The following is a 14,222-nucleotide window of genomic DNA, read 5'->3' as shown; positions in this document are numbered from 1 at the left end:
TAATGAAAAAAAAAAAAAAAAAGACCGTCTCTTCACCAAATGATGCTGGGAAAACTGGGTAGCCACGTGCAGAAGAACGAAACTAGACCCTTCTCTTAAGCCAAACGCAAAGATACACTCAAAATGGATGAAAGATCTAAATGTGAGACAAGATTCCATCAAAATCCTAGAGGAGAACACAGGCAGCGACCCCTGTGACCTTGGCCACAGCAACTTCTTGCTGGACACATCTCCAAAGGCAAGGGAAACGAAGGCAAAAACGAACTACGGGGACGCAGCGAGGTAAAAAGCTGCTGCGCAGCGAGGGAAACAATCCACAGAACCAGAAGACAACCAGCAGGACGGGGGAGGATATCTGCAAATGTCTCATCAGATAACCAACATCTATAAAGAACTCATCAGACTCAACACCCAGAGAACAAATCATCCGATTAAGAACTGAGCAGAAGACACGACCGGGTATTTCTCCAAAGAAGACATCCAGGTGGCCAACAGATGCACCGCAGGATGCTCCGCATCACTCCTCCTCCGGGAAATGCACATCAAAACCACAACGAGGTGCCACCTCACCTGGCAGAGTGGCTACAGTTAAAAACATTATATGTTCTCATTCATTTGGGGAATATAAATAATAGTGAAAGGGAATAGAAGGGAAGGGAGAAGAAGAAATATCAGAAAGGGAGACAGAACACGAAGACTCCTAACTCTGGGAAACGAACTAGGGGTGGTGGAAGGGGAGGAGGGCGGGGGGTTGGGGTGACTGGGTGACAGGCACTGACGGGGGCACTTGACGGGATGAGCACTGGGTGTTAATCTGTATGTCGGCAAATTGAACACCAATAAAAAATAAATTTATTATTAAAAAAAAAAGACAAAGCTAAAAAAAAAAAAAAAACCTCAGGAAACATGAGAGGTTGGGAGGAGGCAGGGGAAGGGGAAGAACCTGCTGCGCTGTGGGGGGACGTGGCTGGTTGGCTGGTGCAGCGGCTCCGGGACGGGGCGGCGGGCAGGTTCCTCGGGAAGTTCCAGGCAGAGCTGCCCTGCGGCCAGCAGGCGCGCTGCTGCGGATTTACCCCAAAGGGATGGAGGCAGCGATCTGGAGGGGCAGCTGCACCCCAGTGTTCACAGCAGCAGCGTCCCCAACACCCAGGCTGTGGGAGGAGCCTCGGGGCCCCAGGCGGATGATGGATAAGAAGCTGCGGTCTATACATACCCAGCCGTCCAAAAGAATGACATCTTCCCATTTGCAATGACGTGGATGGACTAGAGGGGGATGGACTAGAGGGGGTTATGCTAAGCAAAATAAATCAATCCGAGAAAGGCGATTGTCATACGACGTCACTCGTATGTGGAATTTAAGAAACAAAACAGAGGATGAGAGGGGAAGGGAGGGGAAATAAAACAAAACAACCCATAAGAGACTCTTAATCACAGGAAACGAACTGAGGGTCATGGGACGGGGGAGGGCAGTGAGGGACGGGGTAACCGGGTGATGGGCACAGAGGAGGGCACGTGATGGGATGAGCTCTGGGTGTTGTAGAGGACTGATGGATCGCGGACCTCTGCCCCTGAAGCTAACCGGGCACTACATGTTAATTGAATTTAAATTAAAAATAAAGGGGATCCCCGGGTGGCTCAGCAGTTTAGCACCTGCCGTCGGCCCAGGGCGTGATCCTGGGGTCCCGGGATCGAGTCCCATGTCGGGCTCCCGGCATGGAGCCTGCTTTTCCCTCCTCCTGTGTCTCTGCCTCTCTCACTCTCTATCATAAATAAATAATCTTTGAAAAAATTAATTAATTAAAAAGAAGAAATACAATCAAACAGTAAAAAAAAATTAAAGAAATCACCTACGTCTTCCCAATTGTATATTTTTCATAGTATAACACGTACAGGGATGTTGGACAATTATTTATCGAATAAAAATACTGTATTTCACTGAAAAAAATAAAACAAAATTTTTTTCAAAAATTCTTAAAAATAAGAAAAAATTTTTTAGAAATGCCTCAGGGGGGATCCCTGGGTGGCGCAGCGGTTTGGGCCTGCCTTTGGCCCAGGGCGCGATCCTGGAGACCCGGGATCGAATCCCACATCAGGCTCCCGGTGCATGGAGCCTGCTTCTCCCTCTGCCTATGTCTCTGCCTCTCTCTCTTTCTCTCTCTGTGACTATCATAAATAAATAAAAATTAAAAAAAAAAAGAAATGCCTCAGGGCTTTTTTATGGGGGGATATCCTGTAAGCAGACATGCTCCGGTCTTTCTTTCATACTAAGAGGTGGGAATTACCGGACGCCTCAACAGGGAAGAGGGGCAGCTGGCGGCTTGGAGGGAGGAGGGAGATGGGAGAGTCCCAGGCGAGATTGCCTGGGGGCATGTGTTTAAAGAACAGGGGGGCCTGCTCCCCGCGCTCAGGAGGGAGCGTGAGCCCACGGCAGTCCACCCGAGGGGAAGCTGGCCGCCCAAGTCACTCCAACTGATAGCACCTGCCCACAGCCAGCGGTGACATCACAGTCCCGGGGTCCGTCCAATCAGCGGCTGTCTCCGGGCCACCCCCGGCAAACTGCTTTTTATAATCAGTCTTAAAAAAAAACCCAGCAACCTTGCTTCCTGTCAGTCTGTTTTCTGTGCCACGAGGGGGCCTGTGCGCTGGGCCCGGGCTCCTGGGAACCCCTGGCGCGGGGAGCACACGAGCAGGAGCGGCCACGTGACACAGACTCGGCCGGGCCCGGGGTCCCGGGATCGAGTCCTGCATCGGGCCCCGTGGGAAGCCTGCGTCTCCGCCTCTCTCTGGCCTCCCGGGAATAAATACATAAAATCTTCAACGAAGCAACAGGAAGGTGCAGGCCGGGCCGCAAGAGCTCTGGGGCTCCCCAGAGGAGGCCGTCTGACCGGGCACACGCTCGGCCCACTGAGCTACAGTGACACTTCAGACAGAGGGGGACACTCGGCGCTGGGGGCACATGGACAGGATGGACTGACAGGCTGGGAGGAATCAGAGAGTCAGCTTCGGAGGCCGATGTATCTGAGCTCGGTCTGGCAAGGATCTGCCCCCCAGGAAGTGGAGAAAGGACACCCCCGGGCTCCCCTTTCCTCAGACAAACAGAACCCGGAGAACGGCCTGAGGACCACGAAGCCTCCCCGCGACCAGCGGTGGCCGTGTCACTGAACATCTGGGCGATGAACGTGAGCAGAAGTGTCGGGAGGACTTTTCTAGAAGGATGTGCTCTTCATTGCCTAGTCCTCCGTCCTTCTCTCTGGACAGATGACTTGATGATGAGTGTGCAGCAGCCGCGTGGAACCACGAGACGCCGGGGGAGGGGGGGTGTCCAGGTGTTAAACCAGCCCCTCACCTGCAGACTTGGGGACTTGTGCTCAAAAAGCGCCTTCTTGTAGACGAGCCTGGGGCAGGTTCCCTGACGAAAGGACATGCGCTCGCCACCCAGGGGCCCGGGCCAAGGCGCTCGGCTCGCTCACGGGGAGCCGGCAGCCTTCTCCAGGCCTCTCCCCTCCGCGGGGCAGGTCCCTCCCAGGAGGGCAGGTGGGCCGGGTCCTGAGAGGCGCGGGGAGTGTCCGGCCAACGGGCCGCCAGAACACTCGGCACGTCGGACACCCCCCACCCCGCCTTCAGGGCACCTGGGGGTCCTGCACCCGGCTCTGCCCCCTTTCCTTAGCGTGTCACCACAGCCCAAGCACGCGTTGCACGGGCATCGCCTCACGCCCCGCCTGCCCAACCCGTCAAGGGTCGCGCGTGAACCCGACGCTACCCGGGCCCTCGTCTGCCTCAAGGACCCCTTCCCTCCAGCCCCGTCTCCTGTCCTCGCACCGCGTGTCCCGAGTCGTGCTTGTGCCCCAGCTCGAGCCCCCAGCGCGCGAGGCCGTGCGCCCCACGTGGACGGGAGCCAGGCTTAGGCCTCGCCGGCCAACGCCCCACTCGCCCCGGCAGCTCCAGCAGCTACTTTCCAGGAAACGAGGCTTAAAATTTGTTTAAAATACTTTCACACATTGATGTTTACTTTCACCATATGCTTATTTTTAGCGTCTGCACTGGAGGGAACTTACAGATGACTGATAGCCTGGTGCCCCAAATAATTATTTTCATATTTTAAACAGTCTGGCCGAGCCTACCATAGCCTTACCCTTCACTTTCCCACTAGAAGATGATTGTGTGAATAGCATTCTTTGCAAATGTTTATCCGGGGGAGGAAAAGAGAGTTGTGTGCTCAGCGCAATAAATAAGACTTCGACCCCTCGGTAAGAAAAATAAGGCTAAAAAAAAAAAATTAAAAAAAAAACAGAAAAATAAGGCTGAGGATTTTTTTTATGACAGCCTTGGGTCAAGGAAGTAAAAACGCCACAAGGCCTTGCCCTTGACATTTACTTAAGAGAAACAAGTGCAGGTCTCTCCTTGTCTCTCCTTACACGGCCTCCCGATGGCTATTTAGGGACACACGGGCGGGGTGCGGCTGGACGGTCCTCGGCGGCCCGGTGGCCACGCCGGTCACGGGCAGGACGCGGGCAGTGAGGCATGGAGCTTCCTCAGCATGACCCGTATTCGGTCCCTGGGGTCCCGCCACGGGCGGAAGGACGCGGCCTCTGCCGGGAGTGTAAGGCCAGCGGAAAGAAGTACCCGGCACGACACGCCGGATCCCAGCCCCGCGGTCCCCTCGCTGAAGACAACTCCCCGGGCTACAGCAGCCGCCCCACAGGATCAGCGCCATGAGGACGCGTCTCCCGAGGTCGTTCTCGGCACAGCCCAGCTCCACGACATCCTTCTTCCTCGGGACACCGACGGCACAGCCCCTTGCGTCCAGGCGGGCGTCTTTCCCATACCTTGTCAGTCTTTCTTCTTTTTTTTTTTTTTAAGAGGACTATTTTTTTTTCCTGTAACATCCAATAACCCTCCAATTGGACTATTTTTATACTCACTTAAAAACAAAGTTATTTCATCCTTCTCTTTTCCTCATTGAACTGCACTGAAGTCAGCGTTTTCCCACCCAACCTTCCACCCCAAAAAGATAGTATCTGATACCTTTCTTTTGCTTCACATGTAAACACACACACACATCCTTAGGAACAAATGAGGGGAAATATTATAAAATTGTTTTGCACCTTGTTCTGAACCACAGAGGAGTAAACTGGGATTAAAAAGAAAAATTAGGGGCGGCCGGGTGGCTCAGTCAGTTAAGCGCCCTGGTTCTTGGCTCGGGGTCAAGTCATGATCTCGTGGTCGTCAGACGGAGCCCCACAGCAGGCTGTATGCCCAGCAGGAACTCTGTTCAGTCTCTCCCTCTCTCTCTCATAAATCAATCAATCAATCTTTTTTTTAAAAAAAAAAACTAACTGCTCAGCAGTTAGCGCCTCCTTCGGCCCAGGGCGTGATCCTGGAGACCCGGGATTGAGTCCCACATCAGGCTCCCTGCATGGAGCCTGCTTCTCCCTCTGCCTGTGTCTCTGCCTCTCTCTCTGTCGCTCATGAATAAATAAAATCTTTAAAAAAAATTTTTTTTAATTAAAAAAAATGAAAAAAGAGAAAAAAATCTAGTTCCAGTGAGAGTAGTTCAAAGAGCAACCGGGATCCCTGGGTGGCGCAGTGGTTTAGCGCCTGCCTTTGGCCCAGGGCGCGATCCTGGAGACCCGGGATCGAGTCCCACATCAGGCTCCCAGTGCATGGAGCCTGCTTCTCCCTCTGCCTGTGTCTCTGCCACTTCCCCCCCCCCGCCGTGACTATCATAAATAAATAAAAATTTAAAAAATAAAAAAATAAAAAAAATAAAGAGCTACCAGTATTAACCGATTCAGTCCTCAACCATGAAAATGAAGGCCAGAAGGATTACGGTGAGCCTGGAAGATGCACGCAGGATCCCCAGAGGTCACAGAGCTGCTTTGTTCCAGGCCTTCAGCTCCTGGGGATGGGACAGGGCTGCCAATCTCCTCTCCTGGAAGGACCTGCCTCCAGGCTTAGCCCAACAACACAACTGTTCGCAGGTGAGATCTTGGCCGGGCAGGAGCACTCCCAGGTGAGGGCGAGAGAGCGGTGGTCAAGGCCGCAGACACATGCGCTTCCACACGTGAGACTGGAGAAAGGACATCCCTTCGTGCTCTATGGGAAAGAGACGAGCCACGGGACCCACGGCTTCCGAAGTCTACAGACGGGCGGGGGATGGAGGACTGGGAGGCCTCCGCGGCCAGAGAAACAGGAAGCTCGGTCCTTACAGGAGTTTGTGACACCTGGTCCTGACGTGAGAGGCAACAGAAGGGATCAGATAACAAGGGCTGCAAAGTCAGACGGCCTGGATTTCAATCCCGACTCCAATCAGGACTCACTGACTAGCTGACTCTGGATGGGGTTCCCCGTTCCCAAAAGCCCCGATTTCCTCAACTATAGATTTTGGGTCTCTAACAATGCATATGTTCAGAAAAGTTAAATGGTGGCTTAGGGCACCCAGGTGGCTCAGTGGTTGGGCATCTGCCTTGGGCTCAGGGCGTGACCCCGGGGTCCTGGGATCGAGTCCTGCCTCGGGCTCCCCGCAGGGAGCCTGTTTCTCCCTCCGCCTGGGTCTCTGCCTTTGTCTGTATCTCTCAGGAATAAATAAATAAAATAATAAAGAAAGAGAAGGCAAGAGAGAGGAAGGAAGGAAGGAGGGAAGGAAGGAAGGAAGGGAGGGTGCTTTAATTAAGTCCTACTTCCGCCAATTACTTAAAGGTTTGGGCAAGATACTTGATCTCAGGGCCTCAATTTTCTCTCCTGTAAATGGGGGTAACAGTAGTACTCACTTAGAAGGGATTCACGGAGACGTAGACGCCGCAGCCCGGTGCCCGGCACATAGTAGGCACTCAGCAGACACCAGCTTTTATCCTTGCGGGCATCAGCTTCGCACCATCATCACCCTGGTACCCTAACTACAACACCCTTCAATTGCAGAAGGGTCCAGAGCAAAGAGAGAAGCGGCCAGGCCAAGTGGCAGGCGCTGCCTGGCCCCACCGAGCACGGACTGCCACCCATTGGATCACAGCCAGATGTCCGCATCACGGCTCCATTGTCACCCACCGGCGGAGCAGGGAGGCCAAGAGACCCAGTGGCTGGGAACACACGCCCCGCCCTACCCCCCCTTGGTGGCCAGAGCTCAATCTTGCATGTGGAGCTCGCCCGGCCCGGATGCAAACTCGGTTTCCAGGGAGATGCCGGGGCAAGAAGCGCCAGCCCCACCTCCTATTCCAATCGCCTTTCCCCAAATGTGTGGGACCGCACTGTTCCCCTACCACGTGACAGCATTGTGCCCGAGCCGCTGGTCTACAAACGGGCCCGATTATTCCCGTCCTTGGGAGAAAGATGCTGCCCGCCTTAATTTACATATGTATTCAGACCCTCCTCCTCTCCTGACCTAGCAGAAGAGGTTTCCTGGGTCTTCCTCAGCTCCCTGGCCCCACAGGCACCTGCCAAGCCACAGCTCCGCTGCAGCAGCAAGAAGACTCATCATGTCCCCACAGAGGTGGGGAACTTGAATCAGCAGAGAACTCAGGGCACGTGTTCGCTCGTCACTACACGGCGAACCTCACGTGTTACCGGCCGCTAAATGCGAGGCTCTCTCAAAGGCTACGCCTGAGGGCTCCCCACGGCCAAACAATACACCCCTCTCAGCCTGGGGGGTCAGGGACCCTGGCGCCTTTCACCTTCAACGTCAGGTCCCAGCGGAGTCAGAGAACGATTCTACATGGGCGGGGGGGGGGGCATGACCCAAAGCGGTGATCGGATCCCTCCCGGTCTCACGCACTGGGTCACAGATCAGATCGCATTCAGCACCGGGCCCCACGGGCAGGCTGTGACGAGAGCTAAGGGAGCCCAGACACTCCTGAGCCGCGTTAATTCGCAGGCCCTCCCCAAAGGCCTGGCAACCTGTTCCAAATCACAACTGAAACCAAGCTGAAGGGGCATCTGTCTCTCCAGAAAGGGTTTGGCACCGCAGAGCAGAGCTACAGATTAGAACTGATAAATACTGCTGTGGGCAGAGAGGCAAAGGCCGGGCGGGGCCGGTGGGGGGGGGGGTGCGGGGGGGCGGTGGTTACCAAGAAAATGAGGATCCTCAAGAGAAAAAGAAAAAAAAGAAAGGAAGGAAGGAAGGGAAATAGAGGCAGGGGTTCTTTTTTTCCTACCAGGAACAGATACAACTTGAGCCAACAAGACCATGCAACCAGGGAGGGGGCTATTCACACTCAGTCCCTTTTTGTACAATGACTGGGTCGTGCGCACGAGGACAGGCGCTAAGCCTCTGCTTGGAGTTGCGGGACAAGCCTCGGCCTTAAGCGCAGATGCTCGACACGAGGTTGAGGGATCTATTTTCTAAGCCTCCCTGGACCAACGGGATCATTTCAGGAGTAGATATGACTGGTTGTGCTCGGATCCCCTAAATCGCTCTGAATGCAAGGTGTCGGAGCATCTACTTAACTTCTAGGCCGGGTATCGGGAGCCTAGAAGTTAAGTAGATGAGAATGGAATGAGGCCAGTGTGTAAATCAAGTTGTATTTCTTTACAGTAAGAAACTTAGGGTCCTGAAGATTCTCTTCCGAAAACAGCAGTAGGAAAGACCGCAACGACGGCGGTCACAGGGGTGTTGGTGATGATGGTAGTGACGGTGGGAAGAAACAGCCAAAGAACCCATTAAGGGTCCTACCACCAACCGTCCCACTGGTACTCTCCCACCCACTTAGAATATGTTAACTTCTTTAACTCTCACAGCAGTCCCAGGGGTGGGTACGCTGTTCCTACGAGGCGCCCCCGTTTCATGGACGCTTTCGATGACATCTTTGGGAGTTTTGCTGCTGTTAAGCACTCAAGCCGGCTTTCAAAGAAAATGATTCAGAACCACAAGGAGAGGAAACGCAGCGTGACCAAGGGCACACAGCTAGCAGGCCACAGCCCCGGGATCCAGATCCAGGCTGCCCAGTTCCAGAGTCGGACCTCCCAATCCCTATGCTGTCCTAACTGCCCCTTTGTTGAGGAAGGCCCTTCTAGAAAAGGAATGTGGAAGGAAGTCAGGACCCCGTCTGCTGGTGGCCACAATCAATACTGGAAGCCTGCCCCTAAACCCACATTAAGACATGCAGCCTTGGGACCCCTGGGTGGCTCAGTGGTTGAGCGTCTGCCTTTGGCTCAGGGAGTGATCCCCAAGTTACGGGATCGAGTCCCATGTCGGGGTCCCTGCAGGGAGCCTGCTTCTCCCTCGGCCTGTGCCTCTGCCTCTCTCTGTGTCTATCACGAATAAATAAATAAAATCTTAAAAAAAAAAAAAAAAGACATGCGGCCTGCTTCTGCAGCTGTAAGGGGAAAAAAGGCACCGTGTTATGGGGTTGACCCCAATTCCGGCTCTCCCCTCTGTCAGCTGAGGTGGAAGCAGCAGTTCCCAGGCCACCGCTTCCTGCCAGTCACGCCGCCTGCCCAGAGCCAAGGCCGAGAAATTCCTCACTAACGAGTGAGCTCGGGGAGCTTTTCCCTTGAGCCTCTATTAAGAATGAGTCTCTTCTCGCCAACCCATGACTCAAGGAAGACCAAGGGCTGCAGGGAAAGACAAGCTGCAAAGTTTGTTTATTAACCTGCTGCACCCAAGGGAACATTTTTCTGAAAGGGTGAAATTCCTGACTACTCAAAGGGAGGGGGAGGGTGTGGGGGGCCTGGAGGGGAGGGGAGCGTGTGGGAAACTTAATCACCCACCCAACAAAAGTGGAAAACAAAGCCCTTCCAATGAGGATGTTGCCGAAGACAATGGGGCCCCTAAAGGAGATGCAATTGTCTCGAGATAACAATCCACCGAGGCTTTCGGCTCCTCTGAGTACCACGTTATCGCCCCAGGAGCCCAGGAATCTTTGTTTGCCGGCCAGTGCACCCAGAACCATCTGTTAGGGCTCCGGGATCCCCGCTCTGCAGACGCGGCATTTACATCTCAAGAGGAACGTCCGGGAAGGAAGAGGGGAGGTCGCTATCTGTCCCTGGAGCAAATACCTTTCTACCGGCCCGGGAGGGGAAGCTCTCCTTTCCCAGAAACCGAACTCCGCAACTGAAAGGAGATAGGCCGCTTCAATAATGCACGCGCCCAGTGGAGCCCAGCGGAGCCCAGGCCGCCCGTCCGAGCCCACGGCCCACGGCGGGCCCGCCAGCAACGCCGGGCGTCCGCGGGGCCCAGCGGGGCTCGGCCTTCCGGGGGAAGCCCTTCTTCTGCTGGAAACCAGTGGAACCAGGACAAAAGCTGCTCTCCTGTGCCGCGTCACGTCTGGCCTGCCATGTGCCACCCCTCCAAAACAGACCGTGGTCCCTCCACCCCGGGCTGAAGGCCACGCCGCAGGCCCTGATCTAGGTGGGGCTGTAACCGTCCAGACATAAGGGCGTTCGGGGACGTGTGCACTGAAGACGTGTGCACTTTCCTGCGTGGAATTTATACGCCGACCGCCCGTCTTCTAGGTAGACTCTACCAATTACAATTTGTACAATTACGAGTTACGGTGCAGGATATTGAGGGTAAGTAAACCACTCGCCTTCAAGACCTGCAAGATTGCTCCGCTCTGCTACCCTCCCCTCACCTCCCACCACGTCCAAAATCTCTCCTGAGGATATTTTTAATATTTTAAAACTTTAATATTTTAAAGGTCCAGAACACACACACACACACACACACACACACACACAATACAGCCCTCCAACTCCCAACTAAGCCAGTGACTACAAACGTGTCCTGTGTGTCCCGTGAGCCCAAGGATTCAGCACAGACAGCACCTGTCACACCCCACGCCCTTCCAGCCGCATATTGAAATTTAAAAGCCTGGGTCTTTCCCTCATCTCGTCATGTGCCAACGAAGTAGGAGACGTGTATGACTGGGGCTTTTGTCAACGGAGCCTCACGTTCAGTCTTGTCTCTTTGACCCTATTTTTAAATGCATGCTTCCAAGCTGTGCCTAAGGCTCATGCTTGAAGCAAGTGACCCTCCGAGGGGCAGGGCTCCTGCGGGGGCCTGAGAGCGGCAGGGGGGGTGCAGGCCGCTGGCAGAGTCCCATCTGCACCCACCCCCCAGCTCTGGGGAGCTGCTGGGCTGCAGGGGTGTCACGGAGCGGCGGCCTGGGTCCTCGCAGGCTTCGCAGCCGCACCTCCTCCCCCGACTGTCCGCGAGCAGGGCTGTCACCGAGCGGAGGGTCACATTCGCCTTGCCAGGCCTCCCGCAAGGCCGCCCAGGATCCCAGGGGGTCACCTTGCCCCTCGCGCCCTCCGAGGCCCGATCCCCCCGCACACGCCATCCTGGCGGCGCCGGGCCAGCGAGCTGCACCGACAGAGACGCCGAGCGTCGGCCCCGAGCTCCAGGGATTCCCGGCGCCACCCGGTCACCCGAGAAGCGCAGTGCGCGGCGGGGACGCCCGGGGCGCGCGGTGGGGCGGGCAGGTGGGTGCTGCGGGCTCCGGGCCCGGCCTCGCACCTGACCCGCAGGACCCGGCCCGGGGGCGCGGCGGGCAGGACGCGGGCAGGACCCCGAGTGCGCGGGGCGCGGGGAGGGAGGAAGGGAGGGAAGGATGGAGGGAGGGAGGGAGGCGCCCTGCCCCCGCGCACCGCCCGGCTGCGGCGCCCCTCGTTCACGCCCGCCCGCCCGCCCGCCGGGAGGATGGCTCGGAGCCGCCGGCGAAGGAACCAGGGAGGGAGCGGGGAGAGAGCGGGGGCCTGGACCTGCCGGGCGCGGTGCGTGTGCGCGGGTCGGGCCTCGGGCGCCCCTGCAAGGCCTCCCGCCAGCCGGGGGCACCTACCTCGATCCACTTCTGCGCCTCGCAGAAAGCGGGCTCGGGGGGCGGCTCCGGCTGCAGAGGCTGAAGGGCTTCCAGCCCCAGGGCGGGACAAGCCATTTGCGAAGCCCGCGTGCACTCGAGCGCTGGGCCGCCGGGATGAGCACAGCCGCCGCCGCCGCCGCCGCCGCCGCCGCAGGAGCGCGCCCCGCCCCCGCCCGCCCGCCCGGCGCCCCGCCCCGCCCCGGCCCCGCCCCCGGCCCGCCCTCCCGCCTGGCGCCCCGCCCCCGCCCGCCCCGGCCTCCGCGCACCGAGGCCTGTCCCAGCCGCCCCAGCCCCGCCCACCCGCCCCTAGCCCCGCCCATGGCCCAGCCCCGCCCCCTCTCGCCCAGGCCCCCAGGACTCCGCCGCCCGGCCTCCGCGCCCCAGGCCTGTCCCAGGCGCCCCGCCCAGGCCCCGCCCCCGGCCCGCCCCTCCCGCCTGGCGCCCCGCCCCCGGCCCCGCCCCCTCCCGCACCGGCCTCCCCGCACCGAGGCCTGTCCCAGCTGTGCCCCCGCCGCCCGGCGGCTCCGCTCCCCAGGCCTGTCCCAGGCGCCCCGCCCCGGCACCCCGCCCATAGCCCCGCCCCCGCTCGCCCCAGGCCCCCAGGACGCCGCCGCAGGCCCGCGCCGCCCGGCGGCTCCGCTCCCCAGACCTGTCCCAGGCGCCCCGCCCTCGCCCCGCCCCTCCCGCCCGGCGCTCCGCCCCACCCCGGCCTCCGCGCCCCAGGCCTGTCCCAGGCGCCCCGCCCCGCCCCTGGCCACGCCCCTGGCCACGCCCCGGGCACGCCCTGGTCCCGCCCCTCCGCCGTCGCCACGCCCCGGCCCCGCCCCCTCCAGCCTTCGCCCCGCCCGGCGCAGGCCCCGGACCCAGCCGCTGTGCCCGCCGCCCGGCCTCCGCGCCCCGCCCCCGGCCTCACCGCCTCCGGCCGCTCCGCACCGGCAGGGGAGGCTGTCGGCTACCGACTGAAAATACCCGGGCGGGGCTGTGTGTGGGGTCCCCTCCAGCCGCCCCGCGCACCTGCCGCCCCCCCCGTGCCCCCCGCGGGAAGAGCTGCCCCAGCCCACCCTGCTGCGGGGAGCGCCCTGTTGACCCCTGAGCCCAGTGAGGGCGCCGGGCCCGGGGCTGCGCTGGGGACCGAGAGGAACCAGGGACTCGGGGGCAGGCGGGGGCAGGCGAGGTCCCGCCCAGGCCGTGCCCCGGTCCCGGGGTCCAGCCCCCTCGGGCTCCCCGCGGGCCTGCTCCTCCCTGGGCTGGGTCTCTGCCCCTCTCTGGGTGTCTCAGGACTAAATAAATCTTTAAAGATCTTAAAAAAAAAAAAAAGGAAGGTCATTGTGGAGACCCCTGCGTTAAGATAAACCGTGACCCGGCCGAGGGCGGGAGGTCAGGGGGAAGGAGGAGAGGGGAGCGGGGTGTTTGTGCGGCCCTACACCCTGGCCTGCGGTCCCCTGCAGCCCCCGGGCCTACAGCTCCGGCTGGGGCCTGTCCTTGGTTCTCGGAAGCCCCGGGTCACCTCTTGGGCCAACCCGGCTCCCAGGCCAGGTGCTGGTGAAGGCCTCCCCACCTTACTGTGCCCCCCACCCACCTCCCCGAACGCTGTCCTGATAAATTGGACCCCTCCTTGAGCAGCCCCGCCGCCTGTTTTGCTAGGGAGCCCAATCTGACCGTCACAGGCCTTTCTGATAAGGCGAACTGAGGAGGTGACGGGCGGGAAAGGTGTTAATCATGCAGCAATCAGGGGAGATAATTCCGGGCACGTGCAAAGGCCTTGAGATAGGAATGAGCCTGGTGGGGGCCGAGGAAGCCAGGGCGGGCCTGCAGACTAGGCCCGGGTGAGGAGGGAACAGGACCCTAGAGAGGCCTCAGGCTAGGCCAGGCCCGGGCGGGGAAGGGGGCCAGGCTGGGCCGGCAGGGATTTACGGCGTGGGCATCCCCTGGTGAGCACAGTAGTCTGAGCCAACTTAAAGCAAGTGGGTTCACCTCTTAGCCTGGCTGATGGCAGGAGGGGCTGCCCAGGGCAGGAAGCCCGTGGGTGCCCCCTGTTCAGGGTCCAAGTGTAGCTTAGTTTAGTCCCAATTCTGCAGCTTTCACAGGGGAAAAGAACAAAAAGCAGGCCTGAAATTCCACCATGACGGGCTGTGGAGTCAGACAGCTTTCAGTTTATTTACTCTTAAAACACTCAGATGGCACTTGCGTAGTGCTTGGTGCCGGTCTAAGTGCATAACAAACAATCGGCTAGCTCGTTCCCTCTTCCAACCGGGTCACCTAGACCATTATCCGCCCTGCAGGGAACTAGGAGAAGGGGGGGTCCCCACAGCTGGTAAGCACCAAAGCCCAGATTCAGTCCAGACAGCCCAGTGCCAGATACGCCCTTAAGCACACACCACGCTCCTGGCCGCCCGGGCCGGCCCCTGCCGCTGACGATGTGTGCCTCAG

General features: G+C 58.7%; 1 protein-coding gene across 4 annotated transcripts in view; it reads right to left on the bottom strand.

Annotated features, from left to right (window-relative positions):
* Window positions 1–11,955, bottom strand: part of LIMCH1 (LIM and calponin homology domains 1) — a 299,956-nt gene extending 288,001 nt beyond the window's left edge. For 2 of the 4 annotated variants that reach the window (XM_077847841.1, XM_077847842.1), the window contains exon 1: window positions 11,772–11,955. In XM_077847841.1, the coding sequence (XP_077703967.1) occupies window positions 11,772–11,867 (96 nt within the window). In that variant the 5' untranslated portion in view covers window positions 11,868–11,955. The remainder of the gene's footprint in view (window positions 1–11,771) is intronic. The other 2 variants (XM_077847858.1, XM_077847845.1) reach the window with 2 other exon arrangements.
* Window positions 11,956–14,222: the final 2,267 nt, after the last annotated feature.

This window comes from Canis aureus, chromosome 14 (genome assembly GCF_053574225.1).
Source record: "Canis aureus isolate CA01 chromosome 14, VMU_Caureus_v.1.0, whole genome shotgun sequence".
Classification (NCBI taxonomy): domain Eukaryota; kingdom Metazoa; phylum Chordata; class Mammalia; order Carnivora; family Canidae; genus Canis; species Canis aureus.
Note: the sequence above shows the minus strand (reverse complement) of the source record. Positions and strands in the feature narration are given on the sequence as shown.